The 20,942-nt window shown below is 41.5% G+C and overlaps 1 protein-coding gene across 3 annotated transcripts in view; it reads left to right on the top strand.

Annotated features, from left to right (window-relative positions):
• ELMO1 (engulfment and cell motility 1) overlaps positions 1–20,942 on the top strand; it is a 520,286-nt gene that overhangs the window by 357,262 nt on the left and 142,082 nt on the right. For all 3 annotated transcript variants that reach the window (XM_046670304.1, XM_046670303.1, XM_046670306.1), the window contains exon 16: positions 7,460–7,596. In XM_046670304.1, coding sequence (XP_046526260.1) covers positions 7,460–7,596 — 137 coding nt within the window. The remainder of the gene's footprint in view (positions 1–7,459; positions 7,597–20,942) is intronic.

Below are 20,942 nucleotides of genomic sequence, written 5' to 3'. Positions count from 1 at the left end.
CAGGGGTGGGAGCTGCTACATTGGCGGCACTCAGTAGCGTTAGGGGAACTTCAAATTCTTTGCCCTCAAGCTCCTCTTTTCACTTCTCCCACCTACAAAAGGTTCTGAACTTTTCAGATCTTCCCACAGTATCAAAACTCTAAAACCAAGCTATTAAAGAATACCAGGTCTAAAAATAGAAAATTCAAAGACCGCAGGGTAAGATTTTCTGCAAAGGTATAAAGGTCTACATACACATTTGCATCTGAGAATTCACAAATATTTTCTCCAGACTGACCCTAGAGCCACACATAGTTCTAATCTGAGTTTCCATGCTATGAATAACTAGTAAGATTTTACAACCACTCTGGCCGTTTTCATGTATTCAGTGTTTTTGTGTGTGTGTGATATATCCCCTTCTTCCTGTGGCTCATAATTTTAAAACAGATGCTCTTTGTGTTAGGCCAGTGCTTATCTCTCTTTTGGTAAAAAGATTCAGAATTTGCCTGGAGCCTCTCTAATTTGTGTCCCTATAGTCACTTGTCAGTGGGTTCAGTCTCTCCTAGCATAACTAGGGTCACAGAACACATGGAACAGAGCTTTTAAGCCTCTCACAAATTATATTTGTCTTGGAAATTCTCATGAAAGAGCAGAAATAATGTGCATATGCCTGTGTCATCTTGTCATTCTACCTTTAGTCAAGTAATTTTCTTATGTAATGGTCTGCATTAGGTGATATTAATAGGCTAAAAGGATGTAAAGCCAACTAACAATTTTCTGTAAATACTAGTTCATCAAACATTTTTTAAGCCTATCAAATGCCATTTTGGTGGCTTAGCATCCTAAGTGAAATGTCTGGCCATCTTGTCACTCAAGGAAATAATAATTTAGGAAGTAAAGTTCAGTGCAGGTACAATCTCCAAGTCCTATAATTATTGATGGGCATTAGGGAGTTGAAAATACATTATCAGGTGTGTGAGTGAGTATGTGTGTGTGTGTGTGTGTGTGTGTGTGTGTGTATGTAGACTCAGAATTTTAGAGTTAGCAGGAACTTTACAAGCCTATCTCATTTATAGGGAGGAAACCTGGAGCCCAGGGAGCTGAGACGACCTTCTCAAGGTCGTGGGGCAGCGCTGGCACCCATTCTCTGGACTCATCTTTCATCATTTACTGTCTCCACTGCAGTAGCCCTTGTTCTCTGAGACTCCAGTGACGATACCTCACACTATCCAATGGAAAATGGAACAAATCTACTTTGAAAGGCAAAGTGCTACATAAGTGTACAACATTCTTATTTTTACTTTTAAAAATATGTGCTTGGATTATAGCTGCTTTCAACGCTGGCTTATTTATAAATGAATTAGCTATCAGCAAATTAATAAGAACTCATTTTATCCTCAACTCTGAAAATAGCTTAATATTCTAGACTTAAAAGACCACTAAGTTGATTCTTTTTATAAAGTAGAATCTCATTGTGTTAAAAATAATGTGCTTAGAAACAATTTTGTTTTTAAAAAAAGTCTTACTATTTTTGTCTCATTGAAAGTTTCTCTCTAAATTTCATTTATAAAACTACTGCCTGCTAATTCAATACTCTTCTCAGTGTTTTTCTTTTCCTTAAGAAGCAGTGATAAACCTCACCCCCCCCCCACCCCGTTTTTATTTGATTGTTTGTTTAAACCTCTGAATTAAGGACCCTATTCTTGAGACTTAGGCCTTCCCTGGACGCTGATGCAACCTCACATTTATCAATGGGATGGCCTAGGCCAGGGTCCACCTGATGTACAATGAGCATCATAATCCTACTGGCTCACACTTGCATTGAGCTAACTTCTTGTAGTGACTGTTCCCATTTAATCCTCACAGCAACCTGATGAAGTTTATACCGTTGTTGTCCCCAGTTTACAGATGAAAAGACTGAGGCATGAACAGATGAAGTGACATGCCCAGGTGACTCAGCAGTAGGTACTAGAACCAGGGTTTGATCCCAGCAGTCTGGCTCCCAGCTTCTTTGCCCCTTTCTGCCATCATGAACTCTCGAGGGAGCCATTTTACCTTTCCCACCTCTCTTACCCACAAAGTGGGAAAGGAAAACAGATCAGATAATCTGGATGGGTTCTTCCCACTCAATAATTCTCCATCCTGAATATCTGGAATTTGAACGTTTTAGAGGAAAAACATATTAATACTTAGTACTTTATCATTACCCCAATAGACAAGCATCCTTAAAACAAGGTGCCATAAATCCCAAAATACTTCAAATTCTTTTCATTGTTTCTTGTGTGATATGTCAAGGAGCAAATTGCTTTTGATTGGTCGTTTGCCCATTCCTTACTGCAAGGATGAGACTTTTAAAGAAGTCTAGGATGATGGCTAGCCAGTCCCTTGATTTGCTGGTTGAGAACACGGGCTCTGGTTATAGAATGCTGGATTTGATTACTGGCCTTTGCACGGCAAGTTATTTAGCGGCCCTGTTCTTCAGTTTTCTATCTGATAAGGATGGCAATAGTACCTTTGTTCTGATTGAGGATTCAGAGAGTCAACGGCAGCAAAAATTTGTAACTGTGTATGGTGATGGGTGTTAACTAACTAGACTTATTGTGGTGATCATTTTCTAATATAGCAAATGTTAAATCATTATGTTGTACACCTGAAACTAATAGAATGTTACATGTCAATTATACTGCACTAATGAAAAAAAAAGACAAGAACGATTGATAGATCTCACCCTCTCCATATCAATAGGACCCCAAAGGCCATTTACCAGATTTTTCTTTCCTTCTTTATATCCTAGATTTGTTAAATTTTTAAGAAGCTATATAATGTGCTGATAATGATGATAAAAATAATACCTAATAGCACTGTTTACTAGGCCTATACTGTGTGCTAGGCACTTTACCACACACGTTATATACATAATCTAATTTGATGCTTACAAGCCTTATATAGTCGTATATTTTATGATGAGGAAACAGATTCAGGGGGTTTAATTGTCTAAGGTTACATAGCATGCTAGGGAGCATCACATTCAGTCTGTGAATGAAGGTCGACTATTCTGCCTTCTCATTCCTACTTAGTCTGTGTCCTCCAATAATCTTGAATAAGTATTGTCTTATGCTAATGTCTGTTTGCTTGCATGAGTTAAGTTTCCATATCAGTAATCTCATATATGTAAGAATAACAGAAAACCTGAAAACAGTGACTTAAACAAATCGTGTACAAAGAATTCCTTAGGAGAACATTTCAGGGTTGGTATGGTGACTCCAAAGTGTTATCAGGAGCTCCTTCTAATTCTCTGCTTGAGGATGTAGCCCTCGTTTTTATACTGCCAAAATGGCTGCAGGAACTCCAGTCATCACTCCTGTGTCCCAAACATGAAGAAGTTGAAGTATGAAGGCAGAGGCAAAAGGGATCAAGCCAATCAAGTCTTCCCCCCTTTTAACAGTCTTTCCTGGAGACTCTACCTAGAAATTTTCACTTATCTATTATTGGTTGGGATTGGGTCCTAATGACCACTTTTAGTTATAAAAAAAGGCTGGGAAATGTAGTTTTTTCAAGTGGGCACATTGACGCAATGAACAAAATTGGGTTTCTATTAACATGGAACTCAACCTGTTAGTTTCTTGAAATAAGTCAAATAAATTCATCCATTGTGACTCTTTCCCAGTGACTGATGATCTGGGGGAAACTTGGCTTGTGGCAGAAGCTGGGAATATCTTGAGGAAGACAAAAGAGTTAGTTTAGTAGAAGTTGGAACCAGGTAGACTATTTCTTGGGTACTGAAGAGAGTTGTCAAGAGTGCAGCTTGACCTGACCCAGGGAGAGGAGAGGTAAGATCCAGAAGAGGAGTGTAACCTTGGTGTCTGGCCACACACCCAGTTGCACAAGCGGTGCAGGATAGGTTGTGGAGAGACTGAAGTAAAGACCTGGAGATGGCATACAAGACATAAAGCTTTATTGGGTCTTACTTACGAGGAATGTCCAGGAGCAGCTGGCTGGACAGCGTTGTGCACCTGCACCTGCTACGATGAAGAGAGGGGTTTGCTTACTTAGGCAGGGGAACAGAAGGCTACATGCTTGCCAGGAGGAACTGTCCCTGCATGGCCAGCATTCCAAGGATCAGTAGCTCTGGTGGAAGGACTCTGTTCCCTCAGAATGTGATGTTTTTTGAAAGAAGCAGTTACAATACTAGATGGTTGGCAGCCTGCCCAGAAGGGGCCAGAAGGACACATGGTTAAGATAGGGCACATACGCTATTGTCCCTACACCTGGTGTTTTGCATCTGATTCCACCCAGACCATGACTAGTTCGGGGGAAAGCAGAGGAATCCCAGACTCTAAATATACCCTAAGCATTAATAAATGTTGTGCCACTTGTAAGATTTTACTTCATAAACTTTTTCTGCGGTTGGAAAAACATTTCTTTCAGATTTGTGTTGAGGGGAGAGGGTGCAGTGGAGGCAGGGCTAAATGCAAAACAGAATGAGGAAGTGAGTACAACAGAACAATGATGGCCTTTAGAGTCAAGTAGACTTGAGTTTGAATCCCAATTCTACCACTTCCAGGCCACGTGACCTCGGACAAGTCACCTAACCTTTCTAACTCTCTTATTTCTGATTAAAAAATAAGTAAATTGATGATATCTTCTTCATCTGCTTGTTGTAACAAGTACCAATAAGGTAGATCCAGTGCCTGACAAGTGACTCGTGGTGGTGGTATGGCTGGTGGTGGTGCTGCTGTCGCATGGCCAGGTGTTGTCCGTCAGCAGGTTCTGGCTGTGCACTTGTTACGAGCCCCATTGGACAGCCAGACAAGATCCTGGTTTCTGCTGAAGGAAGAGTGCAAAGATATCTAGGAGAGTTGAGTGGAGAAGTTAATTTTCAAAGCAGCAGTCACAAGGAAATGCCCCGAGCTCTTGATGTCAACTAAGGCAGGAAGCCTGCTGCTGGGTCAACTAAGTTGTGGGCTTCAAATGCTCATTTGGGGCCACCTAAAAAAAGCTCCTGAAAAGAGGATAAATGTAATGCCTGCAGAGCCCTTGGTGCATCATATGCACTCAACAAATACTCCCTATTGTTAATGCTGTTGCTTCCTTCCTTCCTCATTCAAGCAAGAGCAGGGCTTGTAGGTCTCAGTTTTGTCTGGCTGTCTCAGCTTCAGTAATTCCATAAAAACTTTAGCTAGGGTGTAAAGTACGCATATAATCACACTAGGCCCACAAAAGCTACTGTGATAATGTGATTAATAACGAGTTCTTAGACAGCAATAGTGTTTTAAAGTGCTTCTGTAGACTTGTAAATTTTATTGGCTTCAGTGCTTTTGAAAGTGAAACTGACAGCTCATTGCCCAGGACAGCAAGCACACAATCCACCTGTGTTTACCTTCCAAGTTCCTTAAGTAGCTTTGGGTCTCAGGTCAGAACTTCTCTTTCACCATCTCTCTGCCAGTAACACAGGCTGGGGGTGGGTTGGCTTATGTGTTCTTACTTCTAGTTTCTGAGATGTGAACAGGCTTGACTAGGAATTGGGGGAAATAAAGAACAACGGGTGTCCCTGGAAGCAATATGCTGGCATAACATTCGTTATCATCACCACCACCTCTCTCCATATTTGCATCAACTTTAATCCTTTCAAATTGCTTTTCCGTGAATCATGGCACTTGCTTCTCTCCAGAGCCTGTAGAGAAGACAGAGGAGATTTCATTTCCATTTTTTAGTCAAGAAAATCAAGGCTCAGAAGGGTGACGTGACTTGCTCCTGATTGATATGGGCTGGACTTGAACCCAAATCTTCTGCCCCTAGACCAAACCCTTTGTACATGACTGCACTTTGCTGCTAGCCTGTACCCTTATTTTGTCTGGAGGAAAACCGCATCTGTGTATCTTCATAGTGGGTTGCGCCTTTCAGAAGGGGTGAGCTATACACACATGCACCACTTTGTTGTTGTTTTAAATTGTTTCAGAGGTCTGGAATTCATTGTATTCACAAAGGTTGAAGATAGAAGAGGCTAGTGTATAATAGATGGTGGCCCTGCCAGAGCAGAACATGTCCCCTTAGATTTGATCAGGGTTCATCCCTAGGGGCCTGCACCAGAGGATTCTCTCTAAGTGAAATTGGTGTTCAACCACACGATGGGCGTCAGGGCTTTCCCCAGGTACAGGAGGTCTCTGCTGTAAACCCTCCTACCACCCTGCCCCTTCCTCTTCTCCTGGGCTCCCAGGCCTTAACATTCACCATTTGGAGCCTTGAAGATGAATTGTTCTTTAAAGAGATTTCAATTAAAATAGAAATTCTTTCGCTATACCTGACAACTTAAATATTTGCTTTTAAAAAACTTAGGGAACTGTTTTGGGGATCACAAAGCCTAGTTCCTCGGACTCCAGTGTCCTCATCCATAAGAAATGAACAGTAAGAGGCATTATAAAGATCAAATGAGATGTATGTAAAAAGGCTATAAAAATGTAAGCTTGGGGCTGGCCTGGTTGCATAGTGGTTAAGTTCGTGCGCTATGCTTTGGTGGCCCGGGGTTCACAGGTTCGGATCCCGGGCATGGACATACACACTGCTCATAAAACTATGTTGTGGTGGCATCCCACATACAAAATAGAGGAAGATTGGCCCAGATGTTAGCTCAGTGACAATCTTCCTCACAAAAAAAACCAAAAAGTAAAAGTAAATAAGTAAAAAAAATAAAAATGTAAGCTTGACAGAGAGCTTGGAAGAAGGGAGGGGCTGGGGCTCTGTACTGGGAAGGAAGAGAGGTTTGACCATACCTAGAGCTCGGAGCACTGAGTCTAACCCAGGGAAGCTCTATAATGGGACGGCTCAAAGGCTATCTGGCTGACTTCATGGTTTTGTCCAGGACCAGACAGTTTCCCCCTTCAAAGCCATTTGGGTTGCCTTGACCTCTAGCCATCTGTGTCTGGGAATGTAAAACAAATGGTTAATGGCATCAGATGGTTAATGATCTCAAATGTCCCCTGCTCACTGCCTTAAGAGGGCAAAGAGCCCCCTGGAGAAATAATCAAGAATACTGTTTTCAAAGTTGCAATTAATTGTGTATTTGGGAAAGCTCATCTTCTGCCAATTGTTCTTTGAGAAAGGGGAAATTAAGGGTGATGGAGTAGCTGTGACTTAGAGGGCAGTTTGAATAGTCTTTATAGAGTCAAGAGGGCAGATACAGAGCTTATATTCAACACCAGAGAACCTGGAACAAAGCCATACGAGTCCTATTATGGGGTGGATTGGGAGCTGACTTCCTTCAGTCAAAATATGTGCCTAAGGAGAGGTCTGACCAGCTGACCTTAAACTTCGAAGTTGCACTAGGATTATCCTTAGTTTGCTTTTTCAAAGTGCCTTTTTTCCACTGTGGCTTGAGCCAGATATGCCTCCCATCATCTCTCTTTGGGACGTCTACATGTGGCTGTGTCATCTCATTTCACTTTTCAAACTTCCTCCCTTATTTCCCTTCTCTTTTCTCCAGCTAGTGAGACCTGCAACGACTTCCACCCGATGTTCTTCACCCATGACAGATCCTTTGAGGAGTTTTTCTGCATCTGTATCCAGCTCCTGAACAAGACATGGAAGGAAATGAGGGCAACTTCTGAAGACTTCAACAAGGTAAGGTGAATCTGAAGCAGAGGCAGCAGCTTCCTGTGTCCCTAAAGGAGTCTCACCTTGGCGTGGTCCCTTAGCTATGTGTGGAAGGCATTGGAAAATTGAGAGAATGAGGATGACTGTGATTTCAGGTTGCTTTCTGAATGGAGAAAGAAAGACATACCTATGTAGACAGGAAGCTGTATCTACATCTCATCTCTCTGGGGCAATGCCCTCTTCTCTCTGGGGATAAGCTTGGAGTAGCCATGTTCCTTTTGGCCTACTAAGCTGGAGCCGCCAGCAGAGACACTTTCTTGAGAAGCATTGTCTAGATGAACTTTTTCCTTTAATGGCATTAGTCTGGGATGCCTTGTTATTGCAGATCTGTTGGGGAAAACACCTTCCCTCCACCTGTACAAGTGGCTTCCACGGAGAGAGTGAGATAGGAACACTGCTCTGTCTAGGTCACTTGGTTTCTCTGTGGATTATGGATGTATTGAGATAATCTACCCTTTGCTGTGTCACCAAGAAATTTTATTAAAATGTAGGATTTCTTTCAGGGAACTAAGTTTATATGGAACGTTTCTGGTTTACAGAAAGCATTTGATTCTTTGAATGGAGATGTCCTTTGGTTTTCCATAAGAGTGTATTTTCACATTTCTGTTTGTGAAGGAATATTGGGTGGGAGAAGAGTGTTGACAAATTTAGAGAAAGCAGAAGCGCCATGTGTGCTTTTCAACATAAACAAAATCTTTATCCTTAGGTAAAAGCCTTGTTAACAATAATGACATGGCTGATAAAAACTGATGTTTCAGATAAGTAGATTTAGACCTTTAATACTGCCAATTTGCTACGATATATGGCTCTGGGTATGGTTAACCCCATCACCCATGCCCACTGACCTGGCACTAGGGACATGACTCTAAGAGTCTAAGGGTCTGGTCGCACAGTCATCCTATGGGGCCTTCATGGGCTTGTGCTTGGAATATAACACAATACCTGAATTCCAACTCTACTTGAAATTCTTGTTGGCCTTTGTCTCCCTGTCACCTTTTCTTTGAATTCACATCTCTCCTTTTCCACCATATTTCTGATTTGTGGCATCTTGAACCAATATTGGTTGAAAAGAAAGAAAACCAGGAAAAGGAAAGGACATACTTTCCTAAGCCTTAGTCAGGTTCTAACCTGCCTGGCTCCATCAGCATAATGATCTTACCTTAGTTATAGCAGATGAACGCCATTCCATCTCAGTTGTTTTGGAGCATCTATTTAATTCATTGAAATAAGCCCCAGTGATGCCGCTTAATGGAGAGCACTGATCTGGATGCTGCAATCTAGAGCTGCCAAGGGTCTGAGCAGCTATGGACACGCATGATTCAGAAAGGGAAGTGGAGGAAAGAAGCCCATTAATTCCCTTGTGATTATAACTGCAGCCTCCTAAGTGTGCTTCACTTGATTATGAGAACGTTTGCAATTCAGGTGCAAATCATCCCTGGGAGAGAGGGAAGACGGAGGAGGGAGACCCTTTTGTACAATCGATCCAGGAAAAGTGGAGAGTCAAATCAGTAGTCTCTGAAATGGCTACGGCACTTTGCCCCTGGATCAGTTAACTCTTCATGCACCACAGTGTTTCTGAAAGCCATCTGGTCCTCAGCTTTCATATGCTGGGGACACCCATTCCTCCAGGAGAAGGAGAGCTCGCTGGGTGTCGTGTGTTCTGACATCAGGTGTCTGTCTGCTCTCTGAGAGGATTTCATTCCCCCTGCTTCTCCTGAATACAGAAACTGACATTTTTATAAACGGCAGTAATGCAAGTGTTATTGTTATTGACCTTGCACAGGTAAGGTATATGGAAAATATTACTGCATTCCTGCAGAGGAATGGCTCCAGGGGATGAGCACTTAGACACTTACATCCTATAGAACTTACAGTTTATCCAAGAAGACATCATTAGCCAGCGAAACGAGAGGCCTCAGGCTGGAGGAGGTGAGCAGGGCTGGAGGAGGGAAGTGAGCAAGGCTCTCAGGTCCATGTGGTTCATCATAGTATGTGCTCAGGTTGGTGGCGATGATATCCCACCTGTGCAGGGTGAGGTCCTGCTAGGTGACAGCAAACTCCCAAAGTGTCACTCGGAAATTTTTTTCATGATTAACTTGTATGGCTGTGAAAACTCTCTTCTTCAGGATCTAAGAGCCAGGTTTGAGGGACAGTTTCTTATTGTGGCCCTAGTGCCATATTTTTGCATTGTCTACATATCATAGTTATTAGTCTGGTGTCACACATATGTTACCAAGTAGTGATGGCAGTTTATGGCTGTGGATAGGCAGCTGGAAGCCTGAGAGGAAGAGGGTCCTACCCAACAGACACGTATCCATCGGTCAAGAGTGGGTATCAGGCAAGGATCAGGGATGGGAATTACAAGGGATTTAAATTTTCTGCATTAAATATTTTTGCTGTGTTTGCTTTTTTTTTTTTAGTACTATGGGTGCCTTACTTCTGTAACCAGAAATGCATATCAGTTATATACTTTTTTATCATGTGTGTATTCATTTTCTATTATTGTTGTAACAAATTATCACAAACTTGGTAGTTTAAACAATACAAATTTATTACCTTACAGTTCCATAGTTCGCAAGCCACAAATGGGGTCCACTGGGTTAAAACCAAGGTATCAGCAGAGCTATGTTCCTTTCTGGAGGCTCTGGGGGGCATCCATTGCCTTGCCTTTTCCAGTTCTAGAAGCCACCCCCATTCCTTGGCTCATGGCCACTTTGTCCATCTTCAAAGCCAGCAACCACACGTCTAGTCCTTCCTACATCACGTCTCACCACTCTGATCCCTCTTCTGCCTCAGTCTTTCACTTTTAACGACCCCTGTGATTACGTTGGACCACCTGGATAACCCAGAATAATCTTCCCTATGTTAAGGTCAGCTGATTAGCAACCTCAAATCCATCTGCAACCTAATTGCCCCTTTGCCATATAAGGTAACATTCACAGATTCTGGAGATTAGAACATGGGCATCAGTGGGAGTGGATTTAATGTGTCTGTGTATTAGCTTTATAGGTGTGTGTATCAATTTAAGTTAATGAAACATGGACAGGTGAGGTTCTTGTTGTTCTTTTTGCTGGTAGACCAGCATAATATCAGTCACAGAGTTCTGCTAGTGGTTTCTCAAATACAGATATAATTATGTCCCTTTTCTTTTATGTCCCTGTTCTGCCTCCACTGGCCTTTTCAAAAGAAGGGCCCTGTGTGAGGCCCTCTAGTTCAATGTGAAGAATGTTTTTCTGATTTTTTTCCCTGCTGCCTGTCTATCCGCCACTGCTCTGCTTTACCTGATAATAAATTGGGAAAGAACAGCTGAAATTTTAATCAGTTCGCTTTCTTCTTGTTCCTAACTTGGTAGCAAAAGCAATGGAATTTAGGAACCAATGCAGATTTAGTGTTCCTGGTAGATTTAATGTTTTTCTTGTTTCCTATGATTGTCCAAATATGAATTCAGACACATCTTAAAAAAGCCCAACATGAAACATAATTTCTTTTAAACTTTCTCGGATGTCGTCTCAGGCTCTGGCCACTTTGAACAGAAGCATGGATGGCAGATTTAATTGTCACCTGAAACCCAGGCTTAGTTATCTGCCTTCTTTAGCTTATGACTGGAGGAGCTGTATTCTTCAATCCAAAATTTTGATTTTTTTCCAACAAATAATACTAGATTCCAGCAGACACAGAATGTCTTCTACAACCCACCTTACCCTGGGTACTAGTTATCTAGTGCTTGGTAGTTAATGCTACTACTGGAAGTGAGTGTTTGGAAAAGCAGCTGTCTTCTTGCTCCTCTGGACGTGGGAAGCAGATGGGATGTTTTTTATTTATATAAGAAAAGTAGAATTAGAGAGTGATTAAAATATTTACGCTTTGAAAAGTACTTTCTTTCGGTTTCTCAATATAGCAGTCTCTGCAGAATAATCCATTGATTCAGGCCATTGAGTTTGTATTCAATGTTTCTGCCTTTTATTACCGATATTTTAGAGTATACATTATTCATTTTTATGGGCATTAGAAAGAGCTGAACTGCAGCTGGATACCTCGGCACACAAGTGACCCCATAATCATTTCACTGATGGCCTCATTTTTGAGTGGGGTAGGAAAGAGGACAAAAATGATTTGGATATTTGAAGTACGAGAATCTCATTTAAAGCTTTTGTCACTGCTGCACTTTAAAAATTCTAACATGGATATAACATCAAAATCTATATTTGTGTGTAGCAGTGTTTCTCAATCCATATTAGAATCACCTGGGGTGCTTTTGAAATCCCTGTTATCCTAGTGCTCAGTTGTACCACAGACCAATCTTTGGAGCGGGGCCAAAGCTATCAATGAATATTTTCATTAAGGTAGATTTGATCACTAAAGGTGAATCATGTCCATGGAATTACCATCAGTTGACACACGTAACACATATCACTAAAGTATGAATTGCATGCACTGATGAAGCAGCATGTCTGTTGGTCTGCAAGGCCCAGGTTCTGATCCTGGTTCTGCTGTTCAGGAGCTCTATGCCTGAAATTTTTTTTGAAAAAGTGGATGCCAGCATTCTATCACCCTCTCTTATGACAGTGTGATATTCAGTTGAAGTAATAAATATAAAAATGCCTTGAGGAAGTAAAATGTTGTATGCAGTTGTAAAGTGTTCTTTTTGTATGTAATAAGATAAGTCCAGTCTATGAAAAATGAGTAAATTGCCCTTTTCAAAGGAAGGCATTTTTTGGGGCCATTATATTAAAAAAAAGAAGAAGAAGAAGAAAGAACGAAAGAAAAGTGAAGCTGTCTATGTACCCGAAATTAAATTCTGAACTGAATTAAATAACTCATTTAATTTTGGCATAAATAGGATTTAAGCTGAAAACTTCATGGATTTCTGTGGTATCTTCCTGCAGACCACTTTGTTAGGCACCTTAGTTTTGCATGTGACAAGCCATGGGTAGCATCCTAAAAATCAGCAGGTCCCACAATTCTCGCATACTTAATGGCTGGTGGGAGTTAAGGCCTCTCCAGCAATTACCTAGTTGCTCAGACCTCTCTGGGTATGGCTGAGCCTTTTAGATACCATCAAAATATTTGTTCATAGCGTTGATGTTACTTTAGATGCTATCAATATCAGCTTTAAAAACCAATATCAAATGACTTTGCCATGCTTTCAAATTATCCAAATGGAGTAAACTAAGGATTTGAAAAATGTAGTCACCCTGGAACAAAAACACTATTTTGAAACTTTACCCAGCAGTGTAATAAGCAAAGCACACATGACAGAGGTTAAAATTTCAGGCTCACAAATGAGAAACCTCTCTTAAAATAGGAGAGACTGTGCGCGGGGAGAACCCAGGCCCACCAAACAAAGCCACAGCTGCCCCTGGCTAGGCTACAAGCTTCATCCGAGACAGTGGGAGAAAATCTCAATGAGGAAGAATTGGAGAGCAGGACAGAGGAAACATCCCTGAGAAGCCCCCTGGAAGATTATCCATGAAAATAGCCACTAACTAGTCACATCTAATGGATTATGATGTAGTGTAGAAAAGGGATTGTTTGAAACCTTAAAGGCAGCAATCACATGAATAAAAAAGGGAAATGTGTTTGCTTCCAAACTGTTTCCAGCTTACTGACTTTCTGTGCATGCTTTGCAGGGGGCAATTATATATTCAGGAGTCCCCTTCCTAGGCCAGCTCAACTTCATAGTGGTGCAGACAGTGCTCTGTTGGTTAGGCGGGCTGGCCTAGGGAATGAAAGGTGGTCTGTAACTCTCTCCATGAATAAACATGAATCTCCTCATTTGAATGAGGCAGGTGACTGTAAAATATCTTGGAGCAAGTTGTGAAAGGCAGCTTTGTGCCTCCCTGCCCAGGGGAAGCTGGGGAGGACCCAGGGTTGTTTATCTTCATTAGAATTCCATCTAGTGCTGCTGTTATTGATCTGAACCGAGCCTGGTGTGGCTAATAAAGTAGGTGTATATTTTAATTGAAACATGAATATTTAAGTAGAGAAGTCGTTTAAAGGGCCCCAATGTTGTACAATGAGGTTATGCATTTGTCAGCTTTCTAGGCCATTTATAAGTATTTATTCAAAAGGCTTTTCATGTTTCACAAAGGTCTTTAGGTTTGACACAAAGGAAATCAAACCTTCTCTGGAACCAAATGCATTATAGGAATAGATTTATTTTTTCCTTTGATGTTTCCTGTTGGATAGGTAACAAATGTGTGTGTGTGTGGGTGTGTGCAAGTGAGTGCTTTTAAGCTATTCATTTAAGGTTGTGGTGCCCTTTTTCATGGGATTTGCTACTTTCGGTTGGACAGTGTTCAATGCATGTCTCCTACAGTCCTCATCAATATCAATTATGCTTCCTAGAGACAGTGTGAAACCCAAGAAAGAGGCTGACTTTACTAACTTATTTTTTTCAAGAGATATCTTTCTAAATAGACCCCAGTGTGTACACTTTCTAGAAAAAAATGTATTAATCACAGGTAGTGCATGCTTGACTCAGACAGAAAAGTCATGTGGCGTGGAGTGTCGTTTCTGGAACTCTTTTGCATTACCACTCCCCGCATAAGCTTTTTTAGACATTTTTGCCTAACCACTCTTCCCCTAAAATTTTAATTACACAGATATATTGTTATCTGTTTATATAATGTGTGTATATCTGTACTTTATACATAAGAAGAGTAACATTTTTTGTTCCTCCAAGAACCGATTTTTGCACCCTGGGACCACTACCCTCTCCCCTCTCCTCCACTGAGAATGCAAGGTGGAGAGACAAGAACCAAGGCTGAGAACCAGCGGGAGAGTCTGGTGGCAGTCCCAATGTGGCCCCTCACCAGCAATGTGACCTTGAGCATGTCCTGTAGCCGCCTGTTAAGTGGTAGAAGTAATATTAACAACCATAATAATAACAATGGTATTTCCCAGAGTCACTGTGAAGATGAGGCCATCACAGTTTGGCTTCTTGAATTGCCCCATACAAATGCGAAATGCTGATCTCAACAGACAGAACCTAAATTGGCAGTAAGTTGCACTTGGTTGTGCAGTATAATTGAGCCGCTTTGATTTCCCAGAGTAGTTTGTTCAGGTATCTATAAAGACCGATTTTTTCCAAAGCTCTGTATGGATTCACTGAACTTTGGTTTGGCCACAAAAGGGGATTTTGAAGGTGTGGACGAATTCCTAGTCCTCCTATGTGGGTTCCTGATGGTGAGAGATGCTCCTCCCCAGCCTGCCCATAGACCTACTGCAGGCGACGCAGGGGCTTAGCTGAATCTGTGAGGCAGGGCACACTGGTCATGCAAGAACCCGTGTCCCCACTGCCAGCTGGATGACATTGTGCAAGGGATTCAGCCTTGTCAGCTTCAGATTCCTCGTCTGTGAGATGGGGATAGGAAAATTACCACAGCAAGGCGGGCTCTGAGCCCTGGACCATGTCAGGCAGATAAACTAGGCTCAGTCCAGCCTGGAGCAAGCATCAAGTGAGACAGGATTCTAAATGCCTCTGAACAGAAGTATACTCATGGCAATGCTGATGGCAAACATTTTCGGAAAAGGTAGACAAGCTTCTCCCTGGGATTTAGTGATTAACTTAATAGAATGCCATCTCAATGTGCCGTCTTAGTGGCTGCAGCTTCAGAGTCCATGTGACTTTTATGAGAAACAGGGATGACCGTAAAGTGGTCTGTCCTGGGGTCGTGCCATTAACAGCCCAGTCATGTCTCCTAAGGGGGAATATGGGAGGATCCTGAGTCACCCAGAAAGAATTAGATTTTGTTGACTCTGTTCCTGTAATTTCCAGAAGAAATGGTTAAACTGTTTAAAATCTGCTTGAAGTTTAACTATTAGGTCTAGTTGGCTGAAAACATTGCTAACATGTTTTGCTTTCTCAACAGTCTCTGTAACTGGAGCATTTATAAAAATGCTCTTTACCATGAGTGAGTCTCATGAATGATTTTGGATAAGCCTGACAATAGCAAAGATGTATCTTGGGAGTTCCTTTGTGTGCAAGATCTGGCTTGGAGTTATTCTCATTTCCAAAGTGTATCTTTCTTTGCATGGGTAACTTGTGCCAAATTGAGACTTGCCAATTGTGAGAAGAAAAGAATTGATAGGTTCTTCTGCTGGACAGCAGTGAGCTACATCAGTCTCCTGGTTCAATCGCAGACCATCCCTGAACAGGAAAATAATGATGACTCTTTAAGTTAACTGCTCTACTTAACTCTATTCAGTGACTTCTGAAACTTCTTTCCCTTTTTTTAACTATACTTTAGGGCACTGTATGAATTGTTAACTGGTTCCTATGACCTGAATCCCATATTCCATTGTGGATTATATGAGGGATTTGATAATGACACAGAAACCATTTTATTAGTATATGTCCAATTAAAAGGAAATTACCTCCATTTTAAGTAAGGCATAATGAGATTTAGGCATTTTAAATGAAAGGGCAGACAGGAATCAGAGTTGGATAGCGAAGAAGAGTACCATTAGATGGCAGTCTCTCATGAAATACAAGTCCTCCTTTGAAAGAAAATATTTATCTTGTAATTGCAAAGTAAATTATGTTAAATGGGAGTTGTGAGTGCACGTCTACAAAGGGATGCATTTCCTGAGGTAGAACAGAAGAATATAAAGGTGCTGTCATACAAGTGCTCCTTCTTGCCAACTGAGAGTGCTAGATGTTGGGGTGAGGTGGGGGATGAAAGGCAAAGATGGCGCTAGATAAGATGAGAAAAGAAGTCAGAATGAGACAATAGGATCAGAAGCCATTTGCAAGGCTCCAATGTAGGAACCTGGAAAAGTTAGAAGATCCCAAGTGAGATTTCTGAATATCCCCTGCAAAAATACCAGATCTAGGGAGTCAGGGGTTAAAATACATATTTACTGGGGCCAGTGTGGTGGCATAGTAATTAAGTTCACACACTCTGCTTTGGTGACCCAGGATTTGCCATGTCAGATCCTGGGCACAGACCTACACACTGCTCATCAAGCCATGCTGTGGTGGTGTCCCTTATACAAAATAGAGGAAGATGGGCATGGATGTTAGCTCAGGGGCAATCTTCCTCCCAAAAAAGAAAAAAAGAAACAGGGCTGCAAAATGAATTTCAGTAAATAAAGTCTCCTATTAAAAAAAAGTATATATATTTATTTATTTAAATGTGCATAATTCAGTTGTTAACTTACACTCCTTATGTGCTTGTGCAGGTTTTTTTAAATCCTTCTTTTATATCTGAGCAGCAATTAATGATGGGTCAAGACTATCCACCTTTGTTTCACCAAATATTTGACAAATACCTATATGGTTCAATGTCAGGTGCTGACCTGCCCGCTCCATCTCCAGGCATAGATCTAAGCCATTGGGTCAAATAGGTCAAAACCAAGAGTGAAAGTTCAGAGGCAAGAAGAGGGTAGGGCTAAATTTGACAGCTGTTTTGTGGCAATTGTTATAGCTATGGAGAAAAATAAACATGAACACTTGAATTTGAGAGATGAGAATTCCAAACTGCTAGTTTCTTCTTCTCTCTCTCCCCTTTCTTTTGTTGTTTCTATGTATTTTCCATGCAGTTCTGGTAAAGTTAAAAATAATAGTAAGTGCTCAGTGAAAATATGTGGGAGGAAATCATTTAGGCAGGTGGTCAACTCAGATATCATTCCCATGCTGGGCCAACACCTTCCCTAGGAAAGTTCTCAAGCCCTGCCACTATCACTTTTGGCAACAACTCACTCAGATGCACTCAAGTGCTCCTCTTGCTCTGTCCCTGTGAATACACATATCCTAGAACTTACGACAGTGAACTGCAATTGTCTGTTTAATTGTCAGCAGAGCCTTGCTTTTTCTGTATTCTCAGGATCTATCTACTCAGTGCCCAGGATGTAGAAGCTACTCAATGTTACTATCCCACAACTATCATACACACAGCATGGCCACCTCTTGGTTAATAGTGTCACTATCCAACTTACACTTTAAATGCTGTCCATTCTTTCAACGAGTATCTTTGTGTCCACAACACAGTGGGCACTGTGTTAGACACTGGGAATACAGAGGTGAACTGGAGAGGTGGTTCCTGCCCTCTGGAGCTCACAGTCGAGTGAGTTTCTATTTGGAAGTTTACAGACTAGTCTCACTTTGTGAAACCAATCAGTGACAAAAGTTACTGCAACCACTGTAAGGTCCCCTGCCTTCTCATTGTTGCCTTGGTTCATATCTTCATCTTCTCTCACTCCAATCTGGTAGATGGCTGGTTGCTCTTCTTCACTGCTCCATGGGAGTGGTATATAGCCACATCCTTGCTATGACCTCATGGTGAGTGAAGTGTGTTTCCTCTTCCCTTAACTTTTGACTTGGCCAGATGGTTTGCCTGGGCCAGTGAGATGCTCATGGATGTGAAATGAGTAGAGGGCTGACTATTGCTTTTGTGGTTGAGTCGGGCCCTTGCACTAATACCTTCACCATAAGATGACGTACATACCGTGAGTAGCCACTGCCCCTTCAGTGTAGGTTCCAGAGTGAGGCATATAGAATACAGTTTCCCCAGTAAGCTCACAGAATCACAGCTTAAAACAGCCTCTTCAGCTGACCTATAGACCTGTGAGAATGAGAAGAATGTCTTAGCTGTTGGGATTTTTTGTTACACAGCATTAGTACAATAATAGCTGACCAAGACATCAATGGTTGCAGTAACTTGTCTCTTTGCTTTGAAACTTTCCCACTTTCCAAATGTCTTTCAACACAGATTTGACCTCATCATTCTTGCCTTTAATCCATCTGTGGCTGTCCATTGCCTGCCTCATAAAATTTCATGGCCTTAAAGATGTTCAGATTTCTTTTAATTAGCCTAACATACTTTCCCTGTTTCATCCCCATATCTTCACCCTATACCTACCCTAAACTCTATGTATCCTGAACTTCCCACCATTCCTTGTGTATTCCACAATACTTTCATATCTCAGGTGTTTGCTCATCCCCATTCCTTCTGCCAGCAATGTCTTCCCCCATCTGCCTATGGAAATTCTAGTTTGGGATTTTGCACAAGTGCCACCTCAGTAAGATAGTTACCATCTCTCTTTCATTCAAAATGAAATTCTACACCTCTGCCCTCTCCGCATGGAATTCAAATTTTTTTTTGGAAAATATCTATAACTGTATAATAGTAGTTTATTTACAAATCTTTCTAATTTAAGTCAATATATCATTGGAAGCAAGAACTATAGCTTTAAATCTTAATGTCCTCCAGATGCTTTTTAAAGTAGTATCTGTCCAATTACCTTGGATCGAATGTTGAATGAATAAATGGCCAGAAATGTTTAATTCACTCATTATTTAAAATGATCTACTGGGCCAATAGCTGAGTTAATTTACACCGTTTTAATATGAAATGATCACTGTTGTTCATTTCCTGGAGACCATAGATACTAAGTATTCTGCAGTTCTACATTATAAAGAATTTTCTTGGCCAAAATGCCAACAGACCTTATTGAGAAGAACTTCTAGACCCTTCATTCTAAATCTCTTATTCAGATGTCAAAACTTTGAGGGAGTTACAAAATGATTTTGCCATTCATTTCTTTTTTTTTTTAAAGATTTTTTGTTTTTCCTTTTTCTCCCAAAGCCTCCTGGTACACTGTTGTGTATTTTTAGTTGTGGGTCCTTCTAGTTGTGGCATGTGGGATGCCGCCTCAGCATGGCTTGACAAGCGGTGCCATGTCCACGCCCAGGACTCGAACCAGCAAAACCCTGGGCCGCCGAAGCAGAATGCGCGAACCTAACCACTCGGCCACGGGTCTGTCCCCTGCCATTCATTTCTTAATAAAAATGACAGAGGTAATTATTTTTCTACATAGGCAGCTTTATATAAGATGAATGGAAAGCCTCAAAGACATTGAGTAGTTTCAAAATAAACTGAATATCTCTTTTCTGAGGAGTGTGGTTGGAGGCCCTAGTTAAAAAAACATATCCCTCTGATTCACTTTCTCACCTTCACTTATTTCTTATATCACTCTTAGGCCTGCTTAACCCACATACCTTGGCCATTTGGGGAGTACTCTCTTTCCCAACTAGTCTCGTTTCCAGGCCAGCGGGGAAAAATAACGTCAATAATGGCGCTTATCCTTTCACAGGATGGCCCCCGAGAGGCCTTCCAGTGCCAAGGACAATGGTGCCTCCAGGCAGACCATCCCATTTCCATGACTGCTGTCTCCCCAGGCACACCTAAGAAACGTGTGACTGTGTAGCAGGCGTGTTAAATAGTAAATGTGAGCACATCATGCAGTTCACAAAAATTATCTTTTGTATTTTACCCTTATCGCTCAAAGTTCTCTTAAGTTAGAAGAAAAATTGCATTCCCCAAGAGTGGCAGAAGAGTAGGAAGACTTGATTCTTGCCACAGTGATTGTGTGTTCTAAGTGCTGGAGGCAGTCAACTCCCTAAAACTCTTCTGGTCCCGCTCTCCTTATTTCTCTTTCACATATCCCTTTGCATGCCTTGGCTGGATCCACCGCGTATGGCATATGGCTTTTTGCCGCTTGAGCTGCCACAGAAGTAAATGTCATTGGCATATAAAGCCAGACTTCCATTTTGTGAAGCAACAGAGCATGGGATTCTGTCCGAGAGCTCCCAGGTCGTGGTGCGTTCTTAAAGCAGAAGCAGAAAAGGATAAGATCCATGCCTCAGAGATGCTGTTCTTATTAAAATGTATGTATCACGATAAAAAGTACACATGAAATGGAGAGGCTGTTACCCTCAAGTGTGTTAGAAAAAGCTGCTTAACTTGTTTTATTGTGGTCAGGGCACTGGGCACTCCTGGATATTTGCTCCAAAACTCAACTAAGCAGACACTGGTCAGTCAGGGATAGAGAGTTGTTTTTGAATTTTTTCAGATAGATAAAACCCACTTGTACAAGTACCAGAAAAATAAGACTGCAACTAAAAGATTTCAATGGTTTTTTGACACAGTTTACCAGAATTTTGTATTCATTAAATTTTCGAGTTATAAAACACTTCACGACAGAGTTGGCTGATAATGGAGACCTGAAGCTGCCACAGACACATCCTCAGCCTTGGCTCCCCACCCCTACTTCCTCACTCCACCCACCTCCCACTCCCCAACTCACACCCATGGCTGAGGAATCAATGGGAGGGTTTGGAAATTCACAAAGAAAGAATCAATTGAATCAATAAGTTCAGTAAGTCAAGAGCATTGACCCCAGACCGAGGAGGGACGTTCACACCCTGGCTCCATTATTTCCTTGCTGAGTGTTCTTGGGAAGATGAATTACCTTGCCCTGTTTCTCAGTCTCTTCATCTGTGAACTACGGAACTTAATATAGTTGTT

The sequence above is a fragment of the Equus quagga genome, chromosome 8 (genome assembly GCF_021613505.1).
Source record: "Equus quagga isolate Etosha38 chromosome 8, UCLA_HA_Equagga_1.0, whole genome shotgun sequence".
Classification (NCBI taxonomy): Eukaryota; Metazoa; Chordata; class Mammalia; order Perissodactyla; family Equidae; genus Equus; species Equus quagga.
Note: the sequence above shows the minus strand (reverse complement) of the source record. Positions and strands in the feature narration are given on the sequence as shown.